Source organism: Lathyrus oleraceus, chromosome 4, assembly GCF_024323335.1.
Source record: "Lathyrus oleraceus cultivar Zhongwan6 chromosome 4, CAAS_Psat_ZW6_1.0, whole genome shotgun sequence".
NCBI lineage: Eukaryota > Viridiplantae > Streptophyta > Magnoliopsida > Fabales > Fabaceae > Lathyrus > Lathyrus oleraceus.
Genome location: NC_066582.1, coordinates 134,186,502 through 134,205,151, shown reverse-complemented (window position 1 = coordinate 134,205,151; position 18,650 = coordinate 134,186,502). Strand labels below are relative to the sequence as shown.

At 39.2% G+C, this 18,650-nt stretch overlaps 1 protein-coding gene across 1 annotated transcript; it reads left to right on the top strand.

Moving 5' to 3' along the window:
* The first annotated feature begins 16,514 nt into the window (after nucleotides 1-16,514).
* On the top strand, nucleotides 16,515-18,046 carry LOC127136390 (uncharacterized). Its single transcript, XM_051062950.1, has 3 exons — nucleotides 16,515-16,529; nucleotides 16,712-16,996; nucleotides 17,150-18,046. The coding sequence occupies exons 1-3, from the start codon at nucleotides 16,515-16,517 to the stop codon at nucleotides 18,044-18,046; spliced, it is 1,197 nt and encodes a 398-aa protein (XP_050918907.1).
* The last annotated feature ends 604 nt before the right edge of the window (nucleotides 18,047-18,650 follow it).

Below are 18,650 nucleotides of genomic sequence, written 5' to 3'. Positions count from 1 at the left end.
GGGGCATACCAAGCCAGGAAGAAGATCCACTATCAGCAGTATTAATTCATAGTTAAACTCCCCCGTTTACAACTCTTCACTTAATCCCTACCCAATGCAATTTATACCTAGGAACTCCTAGATAGAAACCTCCAGTTTCCATTCCTATCACTACGAATACAATGTAATGCTAAATAACTTGAACTTGCTTCACAGCTTCGTTCAAGACCATAACAAACTCTTACCTACAGGCTTTGAGTTACAAATAATCTCATGCCTTCGAGCACTGAGAAACACATGGTAACCTTCCCACAGGTTGGGAGGTTTACCTCACACACACCCCTAATTTTACATGATTTGAGGCTTACAAAACCTAGGTTACAATATGTTATTTATAACCTAAACACCCTAGTCCAATGCAATCATCTAGGTGATAATTGCTTGGCTCAGAAGTTACACCTAATACAAGACACACATAAAAATACAGCAGTGAAGAAAGATGGTACAATGAATGCTTCACGCTTAAAACCCTTTAAGTTGCTGAAAGTAGGATTGCCATCCGTTTAGATTGCAGCACTTGGGCCTTGTACTTGTATTCCCTAAAATTAAGGTTAAGCAAGTTAACCTAATTTCCACATATTAGGGTGCTAACAAATAGGCTATTTGTTAGGTTCATTAAATGTAGCTCAGTTGTTAGTTTCCTGGATTTTAGCTCAACTGTTAGATTCCTGAAAAATAGCCTGAGAAAAATACTGAAACAGAAAAACTAACTAGCCTACACTTTAGCATATGCTGTCAGGAATGAATGTCACAACATTCAGTTTGACGTCCAAAACATAGGCCATATGCTAGGTCTGTTATTCTCCTGAAAAACAGACTGTACTAAATGCTGAACTGTAACAGAACGACCAACCAATCTATAATTCAGTATCAGCTGTCAGAGATAAATGTCATAACATTCAGTTTGACATTTAGACAATAGTTCCTATGCCAGGTCTATTATTCATCTGATAAACAGACTGAAATAAATACTGAACTGTAGCAGAAAAACCAACCTGCCTATAATTCAGTATCTGCTGTCAAGGATGAATGTCAAAATATTTAGTTTGACATTCAGACAATAGGCTATGTGCTAGGTCTGTTATTTTCCTGAAAAACAGCCCGAGATAAATACTGAACCATAACAGAAAAACCAACTAGCCTATAGTTCAGTATCTGCTGTCAGGGATGAATGTCATAACATCCTGTTTGACATTCAGTAAATCCTGTATTGGATGACTGTCATAACAGAACAGAAAATCAGCCTGCTGTTAGTTTCCTGAAAATCAGCCTGAGATAAATAACAGAAAAACTAACTAGCCTGTCAGGAATGAATGTCATGACATTCAGTTTGACATTCAAAGATTGCTGTCATGAATGACTGTCATAACAGAACAGAAAATCAGCCTGAACTAAATACTGAACTATAACAGAAAAACTGATTAGTCTATAATTCAATATCTGCTGTCAGGTGTAACACCCCGATTAAAATAAGAGGATTATTTAATTGAGTTAATATTATTTTATTAATTTAATTAAATAAAGTTGAATTATTGGATTATTATTATTATTATTTTGGAATAATAATTATTGGAAAATATATAAGTTGGAATAAGTAAAAAGAATTCATTTTTTTTTGGAAAAAGAAGGTTCCACGTGAAAACTGAGAAGCTGCAGAGAAGAGGAGAATAGGGCAAAGAGGCAGAGCAAGAGGAAGAAGGTTGGAGAAGAGCTTGGAGCTTTGAGATTTTGCCGGATTATCTCAGGTAAGGGGGGTTTATCGTCGCTTAATGGGTATTATAGATTAACATGTCATGGGTAGTGAGAAACCGTTGAATTGACCCTAATTGGGATTTTGAATGCTGGAAACTATGCTGGATAAACTGTGTTTAGGCTGTAATTGAATATGTGTTTGGGTTAGTTGAAAATTTCCGAACGTATAGCTTTTTACGGAAGTTGAATCGGAGGTCCGGAAGTCCTCCAACGGCGGAAAATGCGGGAACTCTGCATTCTGCCTTGTGTTAGCGCAGGAACTGCTGTTTCGTCTGCGTTAACCGGTTAACCCAGGGCGTTAACCGGTTAACACTGTTATATTTTGTGAAAATGTGCTGTTTTGCCTGCGTTAACCGGTTAACCCAGGGCGTTAACCGGTTAACACTGTTGCGTTTTGCCAGAAAATGTAATTTTCCTGCGTTAACCGGTTAACCCAGGGCGTTAACCGGTTAACACTGTTGCAGTGTGGAAAAATTGTTAATTTTTATGTTGTGAACTCAATTGGTGAGTGGCCTATTGTAGTTAATTATGATGAGTAATTTTGTTGGGTTATGTGATGAAGAGTTGATGCAAATATGTTGATAAGTCGTGTTAAAGTTGTTGAAAATATTGAGTTGTAGGCTTGATGAGCCAAAATTGATTATAAGTTGTTTTGTTGAAAATACTGAGTTGTAGGCTGATGAGCCAAAGTTGATTATAAGTTGTTTCTGTTGAAAAAGCTGTTGTGTTGCTGTTATTATTATGTTATTGAAATTGCAAGTCGTACATGCCATATACATTCATATGCATAGAGTCGGAGCTTTGCTCACACCACGTTGGCCTGGATTGGCAAATTATGGAGCTTTGCTCACACCACGTTGGCCTGGATTGGCAAATTATGGAGCTTTGCTCACACCACGTTGGCCTGGATTGGCAAAATTTTAAGTTGAAAGTTGAAGGCTTATGCCTTGATGCCCACTAAAATGGCAATGATTTTAAGTTGGGAGTTTTACTCCGAATGGTACCACATGCATGACGAGTCGAGTCTCATTTGAGTTGCATTTTATGTTGTTATTGAGTTGCATTTTACGTTGTTATTGAGTATGATATTTGAGTTGATGTGTCGTTACTGAATGCATGATATGATTAGGGTGATTAACGTGTAAGATTACTTAACATAACATGATAAATTATAATGTTTGTTATATCGATTGAGGAACTCACCCTTACAACTATTTTTCAGGTAACGAGCAGTGAGTGAGTAGAAGCTAGTGCTTGGAGTCTAGTGTAGTCTCCGTAGTGGGTCATGCTCTGATAGATGTAACATCGGGACGGGATGTTTTAACTTGTTGAATAATTTTATGTGTAATGTATTATAGATGTTGAATGACTTATATCCGCTGCGTATTTTGCAAGAAGTGTTTATGTTGAATTAAATAATGAGCATGACGGTCATTATGGTGTGAAATGTTGTGTGTGACACCCTTGGTGCATGATTACTCTGATTTATATATTTGTTGTTTTATTAAATACTTGGGGTATTTTAGAAGGGTGTTACATTAGTGGTATCAGAGCAGGTCGGTCTGTCCGGCCAGTTGTCGTGTCGTTACTGTCTAACAATTGTGTAATTGTTACTAGTCTAACTTTTAAGTTATGTTGTAGTGATAAGTTGAGATGGCTGGAAGGAATGACGCTGCAATGGCTGCCGCAATGCAAGCGATGGCACAAGCTGTGCAGAACTTGCCAAATGCTGGTGGAGATGCTGGATCACGTAGCTTGGCGACTTTTCAGAGAGAGAATCCGCCGGTGTTTAAAGGGAAGCATGATCCAGATGCAGCTTTAGGATGGTTGAAAGAGATTGAGAGAATCTTTCGTGTTATGGATTGCACTCCAGCTCAGAAGGTTCGGTATGGTACTCACATGCTAGCAGTCGAAGCTGATGACTGGTGGCTAGAGACTCACGAGAGGTTGACCGTGGCAGGTGAAGTCGTTACTTGGGATGTATTCCGTAGGGAATTTCTGAGGAAGTATTATCCGGAAGATGTCCGTGGTAAGAAGGAAATTGAATTCCTTGAGCTGAAGCAAGGAAACATGTCTGTCACTGATTATGCTGCAAAATTTGTGGAGTTGTCCAAATTTTATCCTCATTACACTGGTGCTGGTGCTGAATTTTCAAAGTGCATCAAGTTTGAAAATGGACTGCGCTCTGAAATTAAGAAGGCTGTTGGGTACCAGAAGATACGCATTTTTACTGAATTGGTTGATAGCTGCAGGATATTTGAAGAAGACAATAATGCTCATTACAAGGTTGTCAGTGATCGCAGAGGCAAGCAACATCAAAACCGTGGCAAGCCGTATGATGCTCCAGCTGGAAAAGGAAAGCAAAGAGCTGCTCCGGCTCAGAGAGCTAGTGGGGGAGGTGCTCCTGCTGGTATAGTTTGCTTCAAATATGGTCAGGCTGGTCATAAGAGTAATGTATGCACTGCTGGAGTAAAGAGATGTTTTCGTTGTGGTAAGACTGGTCATGCAATAGCTGATTGCAAGCACAAGGAAGTGATTTGTTTTAATTGTGGCGAAGAAGGGCATATTGGAAGTCAGTGTCAGAAGCCGAAGAAATCTCAGACTGGGAAGGTGTTCGCATTGACCGGAACTCAAACCTCCAGTGAGGACAGACTTATCTGAGGTACGTGTTATATTAATGGCTTTCCTCTTGTAGCTATTATTGACACAGGTGCGACTCATTCCTTTATATCTTTGGATTGTGCTGTGAAACTTAAGTTAGAGATATCTGAGATGTTTGGTAGTATGGTAATTGATACTCCTGCGAAGGGTTCAGTGACTACTACTTCGGTTTGTTTGAATTGTCCTTTGAGTATTTTTGGTAGAGACTTTGGGATGGACCTAGTGTGTCTTCCACTAGTGCAGATTGATGTTATTCTGGGTATGAACTGGTTGGTGTTTAACCGAGTTTCTATCAACTGTTTTGATAAGACGGTGATACTTCCTGAGGTTGAGGAAGGAAAGGATTTGTTTCTATCAGCAAGACAAGTGGATGAGGCAGTAGCTGATGGGGCAGAGTTGTTTATGCTGTTAGCGACTTTGGAGGCTAAAGATAAACTGGTGATTGGCGATCTAGCCGTGGTGTGTGATTTTCCTGATGTGTTTCCGGAAGAGGTGAATGAATTACCGCCAGAGCGTGAAGTGGAGTTCTCGATTGATTTGGTACCTGGTACTAGGCCGATATCGATGGCTCCGTACCGTATGTCTGCTGTTGAGTTAACTGAATTGAAGAGTCAGTTGGAAGATCTGTTGGATAAGAAATTTATTCGTCCGAGTGTGTCACCGTGGGGTGCACCAGTGCTATTGGTTAAGAAGAAAGAAGGTACTATGAGGTTGTGTGTGGACTACAGGCAACTGAATAAAGTGACGATCAAGAATCGGTATCCTTTGCCGAGGATTGATGATTTGATGGATCAGTTGGTTGGTGCAAGTGTGTTCAGCAAAATAGATTTGAGATCTGGGTATCATCAGATCCGTGTGAAAACCGAGGATATTCAGAAGACTGCTTTCAGAACAAGGTATGGACATTATGAGTATTTTGTAATGCCTTTTGGTGTGACTAATGCGCCTGGAGTATTTATGGAGTATATGAATAGGATTTTCCATCCGTACCTAGACAAGTTTGTTGTGGTGTTTATTGATGACATTTTGGTGTATTCGAAATCTGAAGAAGAGCATGCTGAGCATTTGAGAGTGGTTTTAGAAGTTCTCCGAGAAAAGAAGTTATTCGCTAAACTGTCTAAGTGTGAATTTTGGTTAGAAGAGGTTAGTTTTCTTGGTCATGTGATTTCAAGAGGTGGCGTTGCTGTTGATCCTTCTAAGATAGAAGCGGTATCTAAGTGGGAAGCTCCGAAGTCTGTTGCTGAGATTCGAAGTTTCCTTGGTTTGGCTGGTTATTATAGGAAGTTCATTGAGGGATTTTCTAAGTTGGCGTTACCGTTGACAATGTTGACTAGAAAGGGGCAAGCGTTTGTTTGGGACTCAAAATGTGAAGAAGGTTTCCAAGAGTTAAAGAGAAGGTTAACTACTGCTCCTATTCTGATATTACCGAGTTCGTCGGAATCATTTGAAGTTTACTGTGATGCTTCATTGTTGGGTTTGGGTGGTGTGTTGATGCAGAATAAGCAGGTTATAGCTTATGCTTCAAGACAGCTGAGGGTTCATGAGAGGAACTATCCGACGCATGATTTAGAGTTGGCAGCTGTGGTATTTGTTCTGAAGTTATGGAGGCATTACTTGTATGGATCAAGATTTGAAGTTTTCAGTGACCATAAAAGTTTAAAGTATTTGTTTGATCAGAAAGAGCTGAATATGAGACAGAGAAGATGGTTAGAGTTTCTGAAGGATTATGACTTTGGTTTGAATTACCATCCGGGTAAAGCAAACGTAGTGGCTGATGCATTGAGTCGGAAATCATTACATATGTCTATGCTAATGGTTAAGGAATTAGATTTAATTGAGCAGTTTAGAGACTTGAGTTTGGTGTGTGAGAGTACTCACAATAGTGTTAAATTGGGAATGTTGAAGTTAACCAGTGGTATTCTGGATGAGATCAGAGAGGGTCAGAAATCCGATGTGCTTTTGGTTGATAAGTTGACTCTCGTGAATCAGGGTCAAGGTGGTGAATTCAGAGTTGATGAAAATGGTATTCTGAAATTTGGTAGGCGAGTGTGTATTCCGGATGTTGCCGAACTTAAGAAGAGTATTCTTGAAGAAGGACATCGTAGTGGGTTGAGTATTCATCCTGGAGCTACGAAGATGTATCATGATTTGAAAAAGTTATTTTGGTGGCCGGGAATGAAGAAAGAAATTGCGAGTTTTGTTTATTCCTGTTTGACTTGTCAGAAGTCAAAGATTGAGCATCAGAAGCCGTCTGGGCTAATGCAACCGTTGGCTATTCCAGAGTGGAAGTGGGATAGTATCAGTATGGATTTTGTTTCTGGTTTACCGAGGACAATTAAGAATTTTGAAGCTATTTGGGTGATTGTTGACAGATTGACGAAGTCGGCTCATTTCATTCCGATCAGAATGGACTATCCGTTAGAGAGATTAGCCGAGTTGTATATTGAGAAGATTGTAAGTTTGCATGGTATTCCGTCTAGTATTGTTTCGGACAGAGATCCTAGATTTACATCGAAGTTCTGGGAAGGTTTGCAGAGAGCTTTGGGAACTAAGCTGAGATTGAGTTCTGCATATCATCCGCAGACTGATGGTCAGACTGAGAGGACGATTCAGTCATTGGAGGATCTTTTGAGAGCTTGTGTTTTGGAGAAGGGAGGTAATTGGGATTGTTATTTACCTTTGATTGAGTTTACCTACAACAATAGTTTTCATTCGAGTATTGGTATGGCACCGTTTGAAGCTTTGTATGGTAGGAGATGTCGGACACCGTTATGTTGGTATGAGTCCGGTGAGAGTGCTGTGGTTGGACCGGAGATTGTTCAACAGACTACAGAAAAGATTAAGATGATTCAGGAGAAGATGAGAATTGCTCAGAGTCGTCAGAAGAGTTATCATGATAAGAGGAGGAAGTCACTTGAGTTCCAAGAGGGAGATCATGTGTTTCTTCGTGTTACTCCGATAACTGGTGTTGGTCGAGCTTTGAAGTCAAAGAAGTTGACACCTCGATTTATTGGTCCTTATCAGATTTTGGAGAGGATAGGAGAGGTAGCCTATCGTATCGCTTTACCGCCGTCACTTGCGAATTTGCATGAGGTTTTTCATGTGTCTCAGTTGAGGAGGTACATTCATGATCCGTCGCATGTAGTCCAAGTAGATGATGTACAGGTGAGAGACAACCTGACTGTTGAAACATCACCTATGAGGATTGAGGATCGAGAGTTGAAGCAGTTGCGGGGTAAAGAGATTGCCTTAGTGAAGGTAGCTTGGGGAGGACCAGCAGGTGGCAATGTGACTTGGGAACTGGAGAGTCAGATGAAAGAGTCCTATCCAGAGTTATTTGCTTGAGGTATGTTTTCGAGGACGAAAACTCTTTTAGTGGGGGAGAGTTGTAACACCCCGATTAAAATAAGAGGATTATTTAATTGAGTTAATATTACTTTATTAATTTAATTAAATAAAGTTGAATTATTGGATTATTATTATTATTATTTTGGAATAATAATTATTGGAAAATATATAAGTTGGAATAAGTAAAAAGAATTCATTTTTTTTTGGAAAAAGAAGGTTCCACGTGAAAACTGAGAAGCTGCAGAGAAGAGGAGAATAGGGCAAAGAGGCAGAGCAAGAGGAAGAAGGTTGGAGAAGAGCTTGGAGCTTTGAGATTTTGCCGGATTATCTCAGGTAAGGGGGGTTTATCGTCGCTTAATGGGTATTATAGATTAACATGTCATGGGTAGTGAGAAACCGTTGAATTGACCCTAATTGGGATTTTGAATGCTGGAAACTATGCTGGATAAACTGTGTTTAGGCTGTAATTGAATATGTGTTTAGGTTAGTTGAAAATTTCCGAACGTATAGCTTTTTACGGAAGTTGAATCGGAGGTCCGGAAGTCCTCCAACGGCGGAAAATGCGGGAACTCTGCATTCTGCCTTGTGTTAGCGCAGGAACTGCTGTTTCGTCTGCGTTAACCGGTTAACCCAGGGCGTTAACCGGTTAACACTGTTATATTTTGTGAAAATGTGCTGTTTTGCCTGCGTTAACCGGTTAACCCAGGGCGTTAACCGGTTAACATTGTTGCGTTTTGCCAGAAAATGTAATTTTCCTGCGTTAACCGGTTAACCCAGGGCGTTAACCGGTTAACACTGTTGCAGTGTGGAAAAATTGTTAATTTTTATGTTGTGAACTCAATTGGTGAGTGGCCTATTGTAGTTAATTATGATGAGTAATTTTGTTGGGTTATGTGATGAAGAGTTGATGCAAATATGTTGATAAGTCGTGTTAAAGTTGTTGAAAATATTGAGTTGTAGGCTTGATGAGCCAAAATTGATTATAAGTTGTTTTGTTGAAAATACTGAGTTGTAGGCTGATGAGCCAAAGTTGATTATAAGTTGTTTCTGTTGAAAAAGCTGTTGTGTTGCTGTTATTATTATGTTGTTGAAATTGCAAGTCGTACATGCCATATACATTCATATGCATAGAGTCGGAGCTTTGCTCACACCACGTTGGCCTGGATTGGCAAATTATGGAGCTTTGCTCACACCACGTTGGCCTGGATTGGCAAATTATGGAGCTTTGCTCACACCACGTTGGCCTGGATTGGCAAAATTTTAAGTTGAAAGTTGAAGGCTTATGCCTTGATGCCCACTAAAATGGCAATGATTTTAAGTTGGGAGTTTTACTCTGAATGGTACCACATGCATGACGAGTCGAGTCTCATTTGAGTTGCATTTTATGTTGTTATTGAGTTGCATTTTACGTTGTTATTGAGTATGATATTTGAGTTGATGTGCCGTTACTGAATGCATGATATGATTAGGGTGATTAACGTGTAAGATTACTTAACGTAACATGATAAATTATAATGTTTGTTATATCGATTGAGGAACTCACCCTTACAACTATTTTTCAGGTAACGAGCAGTGAGTGAGTAGAAGCTAGTGCTTGGAGTCTAGTGTAGTCTCCGTAGTGGGTCATGCTCTGATAGATGTAACATCGGGACGGGATGTTTTAACTTGTTGAATAATTTTATGTGTAATGTATTACAGATGTTGAATGACTTATATCCGCTGCGTATTTTGCAAGAAGTGTTTATGTTGAATTAAATAATGAGCATGACGGTCATTATGGTGTGAAATGTTGTGTGTGACACCCTTGGTGCATGATTACTCTGATTTATATATTTGTTGTTTTATTAAATACTTGGGGTATTTTAGAAGGGTGTTACATCAGGGATGAATGTCATAACATCCAGTTTGACATTCAGTAAATCCTGTATTAGCTAATCCTGCAACATACTACTTAGGCATGTCATGACATCAGTCAAGACATCTAAGTACAGTAACTGTTTTAACACAAAATGCAGCCAATCAAAAACATCTACAAACTCCCCCTTTGGCAAATTTTTGGCTAAAACAACTTGGCATCACAACAAAGTTCACAGCAGCGGAAAGCACACATCCAAGCAGTGAATCAAGTTAGCTAATACACTAATCACACACAGAAGATAAACTTCACACAACAGCAGCATAACCTCTTGTTTTAGAGGACCTTCATCTTCACATAAATCTGTTGTCCTGGGGTACATTTGTTACTCCCCCTTTTTGTCAAAAATGTTGCCAAAGCAACACTTAATATTACAGACCAATAAAAATAAAATTACAAGCAAATTTAAGAAACACACACTTGATTTTACTTCACAGTTTCTATCAAGAATACACAGTCTTGATCTTGCTTTACAACTTTGATCAAGTAGACACACACTCTTTCCTAAAACCACTTTCTTACCTCCAGTGGTAGCTTGACATCTAGCACCACTACAACCAAAATCACAAACAACAGTAGATGGTTACTCCCCCTATACCACACAACTGTAACACACAGGCTCATTCTAATATATCATAATGAGACACACCACATCCATATTTCCTTATGACTGTAAGTTTCAGAAGGAAATAACAATATTGTCCAAGGAAATGTCATGACATCCGGTCAGACATTCTTCTGCTCACTCAGCCTTGACACACACCACATCATCCTAATAACTAACCAGGTGCCATACCTTGTTATCTGAGAACATATAGACTACAAGCTTGATGATTACTTGCAGCACAAACACAGAACTCCCCCTGTCATGAACAACCAACTCTCCTCTTGAAACTTGGAGATCACACATGAACATATCCAACACTCCAAAGTTGGACCTTCACATACTTCCTGATTCAAAGAAAACCCAAACCACTTGATGAATGGAAAACATAAGACGCATCTTCATGTCTTCAAGAGCACACCCTCTGTTCAACCCTCTTGGCTGAACACATCCACACTCTATGTCAATCTCTCTTCTAACCAGAATAGAAAACCACTTCACAAAATGTTCTAACATTAGTTAGGACATCCTTCACAACATAACAAAGAACACCATCTGATAATCTTCAGATATCACTGAGTCACCAGCTTGATCCAAAAGAAACCAGACACAAATTGGGACATATACATTCTCATCCCATTACAAGAGATAATCTTCCATAGATAGCTCAGAACTCCTACCACAAGCTCCAAGAGATGAATAGAAAACACCTCCTTTTGTCTTCAACTTACTACTTTTCTGCTCAAAAGTAATTTGTCTCACACTTTCCTCAAGAATAATCAGCTGCCATATGTTGATTATATTGATTCTTCGAACTCACTTCTGAGATAGACCAAATGCCACTGGTTGATTACCTCCTTCATGAATCCTCATATGAAAAAGTCAAATGCCACTTTTTGACCTCTCCTCATTTATCAGACTTCTCCCAAAGATATTCTGACCTTCCAAGTGAGAATTGAACTTCAAGCTACATGTTAAACAAACTTAGATTCTCTAAGACATGAACATGTAACATCTTCTCCATCCAGCAACTCCAAAGAACTGCAATGAGAACGATCTTCTTGAAGTACCCAATCTACAACTCTGTAGACCCTTCTATCTTAAGTTGATGTGCCACTTCACCAACTAAGATTCTGATGTTGAACCAAATGTCACAACATTGTGTTTTAACATCTAGCTGTTGAATTCAGCTCCTTCTTCTGCCACTTGAAAGAACTTCCTCCCTACACAGAACAAGAGTTCAACGCTCTCTTAGACTTGATTGTGGAACCAAGTTTGAGTAAACAACCTCCATCCTGCAGGTTTGCAGTTAAGTCATCCAAGCTCACACCTTGATGAATCCCTGCTTCTTCTCCAAAGACATCAGACACTCTGATGCATGAGTCTTCAGAAGAACCAGTTAGAAACTAACCCTTCAGCTATACCAAGGATTCCACTTCCTAAAGCAAGGCTGTTTCCATGATGTCAAGAATGCTGCCACTTGTTCTTAACTCCACAGTGTGCATTAGCCAATGCACTTGCTTACCTAGATCAGAAATAAACTGATCCAAGTAACCACCATCAAGACTATGATGTCTTCTTCTTCTTGTACACACCAAGGTTGAATATATTTCTTGCCAGGAAACCTTTTCAGAGATCATATGCTTTTGCTTCCACCAAAGAGATAGATCATAAACCAATGTACTATCCTTCCTGTGATTCTGCACAGGGTCTTGAAGAAGAGATGTTCCAACATCTTTAAGAACATCAGTTATCTTGAGCTCTAAGGATATTCAATTAAATACTTGTACTTGGCACAAATAGACATTGATCTTAAATCCTTTCCCAATTATCCTTTCAGATACTTCCACCATAAGAATACTTTGAAAATACTCTTCTTGTGTCAACATCTTCTGCTCGCGAGCACCTCAACAGTTTTGAGAATCTTTCCAGATTAGATTCACCCTTAGGAATGAGAGAGATGAATCCTTCCTTGCAAATGTGTCACACAACAACCAGAACCCATGTGACACAGGTCAACAGCCAACCAGACCCTAGGCTGACCAAACGTGAGGAGGTTAACCAAAACTCCCCCTCAAATTAACAATCATGGAAACTCCACACCAATATCCATGCATTGTACACAAATGTCTCAACATGACATACACCATCCCTACCAGTGGCAACTAACTCTATGAGTTATACCTATACATACTCCAATCACACCAATCAGACTCCAGCTGACCATAAGTACAAAAAAAACACCAGTCAATAGTAGATATGCATTGCCAGAGCATACTACCTCAACCAACATCTAAATCTTCATATTCTCACTCCTTGAAAGAACTGCCACTTCTGAGCGTGGTGTTTGAATAACAAGGTTCATGGTCCCAATCCTCTTAAATGAAATAGCAATCAGGTTACCCCATTATTGACTTCTATCATCCAGGGGACTTGTCTTCCAACACAACCTAGTACTTCAGGGAATAACTATCCAACCCTGATCAATCTACAGGAATAAGACAAACAACAGGAAATTGCACAATATCACATCTCAACCAGCTCCACTTCTAGAGATCAGACTTCTAAAAGTGACCTTCTTGAGCACACACACAGTTGACCCTACCCTTGTCAACTTAGCACATACAGATGTCTCCTCTTCCAGGTTAGGAGTAGGTTCCAAACAAAAGTATCCCTTTGTTTGACACCTAAAAACATCTGCTCTTCAACCAGTAGCTGCATACTTGTTGAACAACATGTTCTAACATCACATAGAACATTAGTTCCACCTCCTTGGAACAAACCCTCCTTGAAAGTCTTCAAGGTCTTCATATACACTACCTAAGAGAGTAAAAGAATCAGTGATCAGGTGATTCTTACCATCCTGAAGTGAGAGCGTCATGATGAGTGGACTTGAGGAGACTCAAGTATCTCTGACATCTTCAGTAGTTTATGATGAAATCTTGAATACAACAGCCTTTCATCCACATGAGGGGAAACTACATCAGAGTTTGAGTTTTGCCAGGTATTATGCAGCGAAAATCATAATACAACTCAACCTATGAACACACACTTCACCAGATCAGCCTCCAAGAACATACCAAGTTTGAATATGATTCAATACTAGCACAACTGTCACACAAAGGCCAATTGCCAACCTCCAGAGACAGGTACACACAGTTCCTGTCATGAATAGTCCATCCACCTACTTCAAGGGACCATTCAGGGAAATCACAGAACCATCCACAGGTTCCAACATCAGTACTAACATAACTCCTTGCAAGATACCATAAAGTATCCCCCATGGATCTCATCCAGAAACAGAACAGGATGGCTGCTCTGATACCAATTGAAATTCTGGTGTAGTCAGAGTTCAAATGTTCTACTCCAAGTAATGACATCTGATCCAACATTGCTATTAATACAGCAAGACAGTTATACAAATTAAAGCCCAGTACTGATATGCACACATTCACAGATGTCACGACATCTGCTACTATATCACCATATAATGGAAGAACACCCAGTTCTGTCCATTTGGTATAAAGACACAGCAGAGATCAAACATAGCACTTACCCCTGTTGAGCCTGCACATGTATCAGCATGATGTCTCAACATTGATTTGAACATCACCTGTTACAGCATTACAAGTTGACCTTATTTTATAACAGACATAATTATACCGTGCAGAAGGTAAAAACACAAGTAATTGTTAACCCAGTTCGGTGCAACATCACCTACTCTGGGGGCATACCAAGCCAGGAAGAAGATCCACTATCAGTAGTATTAATTCAGAGTTAAACTCCCCCGTTTACAACTCTTCACTTAATCCCTACCCAATGCAATCTATACCTAGGAACTCCTAGATAGAAACCTCCAGTTTCCATTCCTATCACTACGAATACAATGTAATGCTAAATAACTTGAACTTGCTTCACAACTTCGTTCAAGACCATAACAAACTCTTACCTACAGGCTTTGAGTTACAAATAATCTCATGCCTTCGAGCACTGAGAAACACATGGTAACCTTCCCACAGGTTGGGAGGTTTACCTCACACACACCCCTAATTTTACATGATTTGAGGCTTACAAAACCTAGGTTACAATATGCTATTTATAACCTAAACACCCTAGTCCAATGCAATCATCTAGGTGATAATTGCTTGGCTCACAAGTTACACCTAATACAAGACACACATAATAATACAGCAGTGAAGAAAGATGGTACAATGAATGCTTCACGCTTAAAACCCCTTAAGTTGCTGAAAGTAGGATTGCCATCCTTTTAGATTGCAGCACTTGGGCCTTGTACTTGTATTCCCTAAAATTAAGGTTAAGCAAGTTAACCTAATTTCCACATATTAGGGTGCTAACAAATAGGCTATTTGTTAGGTTCATTAAATGTAGCTCAGTTGTTAGTTTCCTGGATTTTAGCTCAACTGTTGGATTCCTGAAAAATAGCCTGAGAAAAATACTGAAACAGAAAAACTAACTAGCCTACACTTTAGCATATGCTGTCAGGAATGAATGTCGTAACATTCAGTTTGACGTCCAGAACATAGGCCATATGCTAGGTCTGTTATTCTCTTGAAAAACAGACTGTACTAAATGCTGAACTGTAACAGAACGACCAACCAATCTATAATTCAGTATCAGCTGTCAGAGATAAATGTCATAACATTCAGTTTGACATTTAGAAAATAGTTCCTATGCCAGGTCTGTTATTCACCTGATAAAAAGACTGAAATAAATACTGAACTGTAGCAGAAAAACCAACCTGCCTATAATTCAGTATCTGTTGTCAAGGATGAATGTCAAAACATTCAGTTTGACATTCAGACAATAGGCTATGTGCTAGGTCTGTTATTTTCCTGAAAAACAGCCTGAGATAAATACTGAACCATAACAGAAAAACCAATTAGCCTATTAGTTTAGTATCTGCTGTCAGGGATGAATGTCATAACATCCTGTTTGACATTCTGTAAATCCTGTATTGGATGACTGTCATAACAGAACAGAAAATCAGCCTGCTGTTAGTTTCCTGAAAATCAGTCTGAGATAAATAACATAAAAACTAACTGGCCTGTCAGGAATGAATGTCATGACATTCAGTTTGACATTCAGAGACTGCTGTCATGAATGACTGTCATAACAGAACAGAAAATCAGCCTGAACTAAATACTGAACTATAACAGAAAAACTGATTAGTCTATAATTCAGTATCTGCTGTCAAGGATGAATGTCATAACATCTAGTTTGACATTCAGTAAATCCTGTATTAGCTAATCCTGCAGCATACTACTTAAGCATGTCATGACATCAGTCAAGACATCTAAGTACAGTAACTGTTTTAACACAAAATGCAGCCAATCAAAAACATCTACAGATAGGAAAAGTACCTCTAGGGGATGTTTCTTCTTGGGAAACAATTTGATTTCATGGTTCAACAAGAAACAAAATTGTGTATCCCTATCCATTGTTGAAGCTGAGTACATAGAAGTAGGCAGCAACTGCTCTCAACTAATGTGGATGAAACAAATGTTGACAAAATACAATTTCACACAAGATGTCATGACATTATTTTGTCACAACTTGAGTGTCGTTAATATCTCTAAAAATCCTATCCAGCATAGTAAAACTAAACATATTGACATCAGGCATCATTTTATCAGAGAACTTGTTGGAGACAAAGTCATAACACTTGAGCATGTCAACACGGAGAATCAATTTGCAGATATTTTTACCAAAGCCTTGGATGCAAGTCAATTTGAAAAATTAAGAGGAAAACTTGGGATTTGTCTTAATGAGTATATATAGCAATTACTGCAATTAAGAGTGTCAGACAAGAGCATATCTCTCATCATTACACTGGACATGCTTACCTAAACCCCTTACCTCATTATGTACCCATCTGGACAAAACTACACTACCTTTTCCACTCAAATGTCTAACTCTCTTCCAAACATATGTGCTTTCTCCCTCTCAAAAACCTTTCCCTATTCCATTTTCCCCAAGTGTGTACCAACATGTCTCAACAATCTTCACCCACTCACATGCATGTCCCAAATGAAACCAGTGCATCCTCCCAACTAACGTCTAGGGAAAGTGCACCATTTCAAATGATCAATCTGGAAGATCTGGTTTTAGACGTTGGACCTCTATCCACGATTCATCCCCCTCCTCAGAAGAAAGCTACACCGTTTGTGTAAAAAAATGTCAAGACTTATGGTAAGTCTTCTGAACCTATAAACCCCAGTAAAGATAAAAGTGTTCTTGAAGAAGAATCTAGGCTTAAAGGGTCTGAATTAAGAAACCCTAGTATGCATGTTGATGGCTCTGTAAATCCCACGGAAGCATAAAGGAATGCAACTGATAAGGAACTTAGGAAGTTTGTTGCATCTATCTTGAAGGAAGTGAATTCTGATGTTATGCCATATGTTCAAACATCTTTGGCAAAAGATCCAAGCCCTGACAATGACTCAAGTGAAAAAGATAAGGAAAATGTTCCTGGTCATGCTTCTCGTAAGAGAAGAAGTAAAAAGAAAGTTGAGCTTGTTGTCAACGTTGAAGAACTTACTTCTAATGAAGAACCCCTTACAAACATTGTTACTCCTAGTATTGCCAAGAGATTGCAGGGACATAAAGGAAAAACTGTTGCTTTTGAAGATTCTCCCTCCAGGGAAGTGCAGAGAAAAGTTGATGGGTTGAAAGGTACTCCTTCTAGAAGCTCCACATGAAAATATCTTGTTGGACCCACTAGGTCTTGGAGTAAAGTTGTTACCCCTACTAGAAAGAGGAAAGTTGTCTCCTTTAGTGAATCTAAGTTTGATGTTGCACATGATGTCCAGGACATCACGCCTATAAAAAGATCTGCTAACAAGAAACCTCATGATGCTATCTCCAAAGTTCCACTGGACAATGCTTCTTTACATTATATGAAGAATGCAGAAAGGTGGAAGTATGTCATTCAGAAAAGGGTAGCTATAGAAAGGGAATTGGGGAAGGATGCCCTTAAGTGTAAAGAGGTCATGAAACTTATAGAAATTGTTAGGCTAATGAATATTGTCACACACTTTGGAACTTGTTATAAAAACTTAGTAAAGGAGTTTGTGGTGACTATACCTGATGGATGTGATGATAAGAAGAGTGTTGACTACGGTAAAGTTTATGTGAAAGGAAATGTTGTAACATTCTCCCCAATTGTGATCAATAAATTTCTAGGAAGAACAGATGAACCTCAGGCTGAGTCGGAAGTTACTGATGATCAGGTGTGCAAAGAAATCATGGCCAAGCAGGTTAGACATTGGCCAAACAAAGGAAAGTTGTCTGTTGGTATGCTAAGTGTAAAATATGCCATCCTTCATAGGATTGGTACTGCCAATTGGGTGCCCACTAATCATACCTCAACAATCTCTACTGGTGTGGGAAAATTCATATATGTTATTGGTACAAAAAAAGTGTTTGACTTTGGAAAATACATATTTGAGCAAGTGTTGAAACAAGCCTTCTCTACTACTGTAAAAATGCCCATTTACTTTCCATCCCTTATTTGTGGAATCATACTAAATCAACATCCTGGTATTTTGTTTCCCATTGATAGTGTGAAGAAAAAGGATTCTCCATTATCACTCCACTACAAACTCTTTGCAGGAACTTATATCCCAGACATTGTTATGACATCCTCTCAAGCACCTGTCCCTGCCACCTCCAAGAAGAGTGTCATTCCTCAACTGAAGGAAACATGAAAGGAGATGGATGACTCCATCATATATAACAGTGCTACAAAGATTAAACTGGAGACATTGATGAAGGCAATGATGGAAGAGGAAAAGAAGGAAGTTGTACAGGGTGGTGATGCTAATGAAGGAACTGATGATGAAGATTTTGCTGGTGAAGATGATGTTGATAAAGAGAAACAAGATGAAGGAGAAGAGTATGCAACAACTAACTCAGATAGTCGGGAAGATATCTCATTGCAGTCTTGTTTTGTTCTATTTGTTTTTGTGGCTTTTGGTCTGTGACCAGGATATTTTGCACCCTTGTGTGCCCCCTTATGTGGGATCTTGCACTTTATGAATTTGTTTTTTTTAGTTAGTTGCTTAACTTTGTTAGATTATGGCTAAAAAGGGGGAGTATTGTGTGTGCTAACCAACCACATACCACTAACCTCTACTTGGTTGTGCCTGGCTTTGCTTAAGGATATAAGTGATGTAGGTTAGTCATTGTCTAGGATGATGTGTAGTGATGTCTAACTGGGTGTTGTGACATCAACATGCTGGTGTGACTTGTGAAGCTCTTCCCGCTTCATATGCCTCTGATATGTGAGGTAAAACATGGTGTGTTTGCATG

Coding starts and splice junctions, on each gene's coding strand:
- LOC127136390 (XM_051062950.1), top strand. Junction 16,997..17,149: donor CCAGGGAAGTGCAGAGAAAA/GTTGATGGGTTG, acceptor CATGATGTCCAG/GACATCACGCCTATAAAAAG.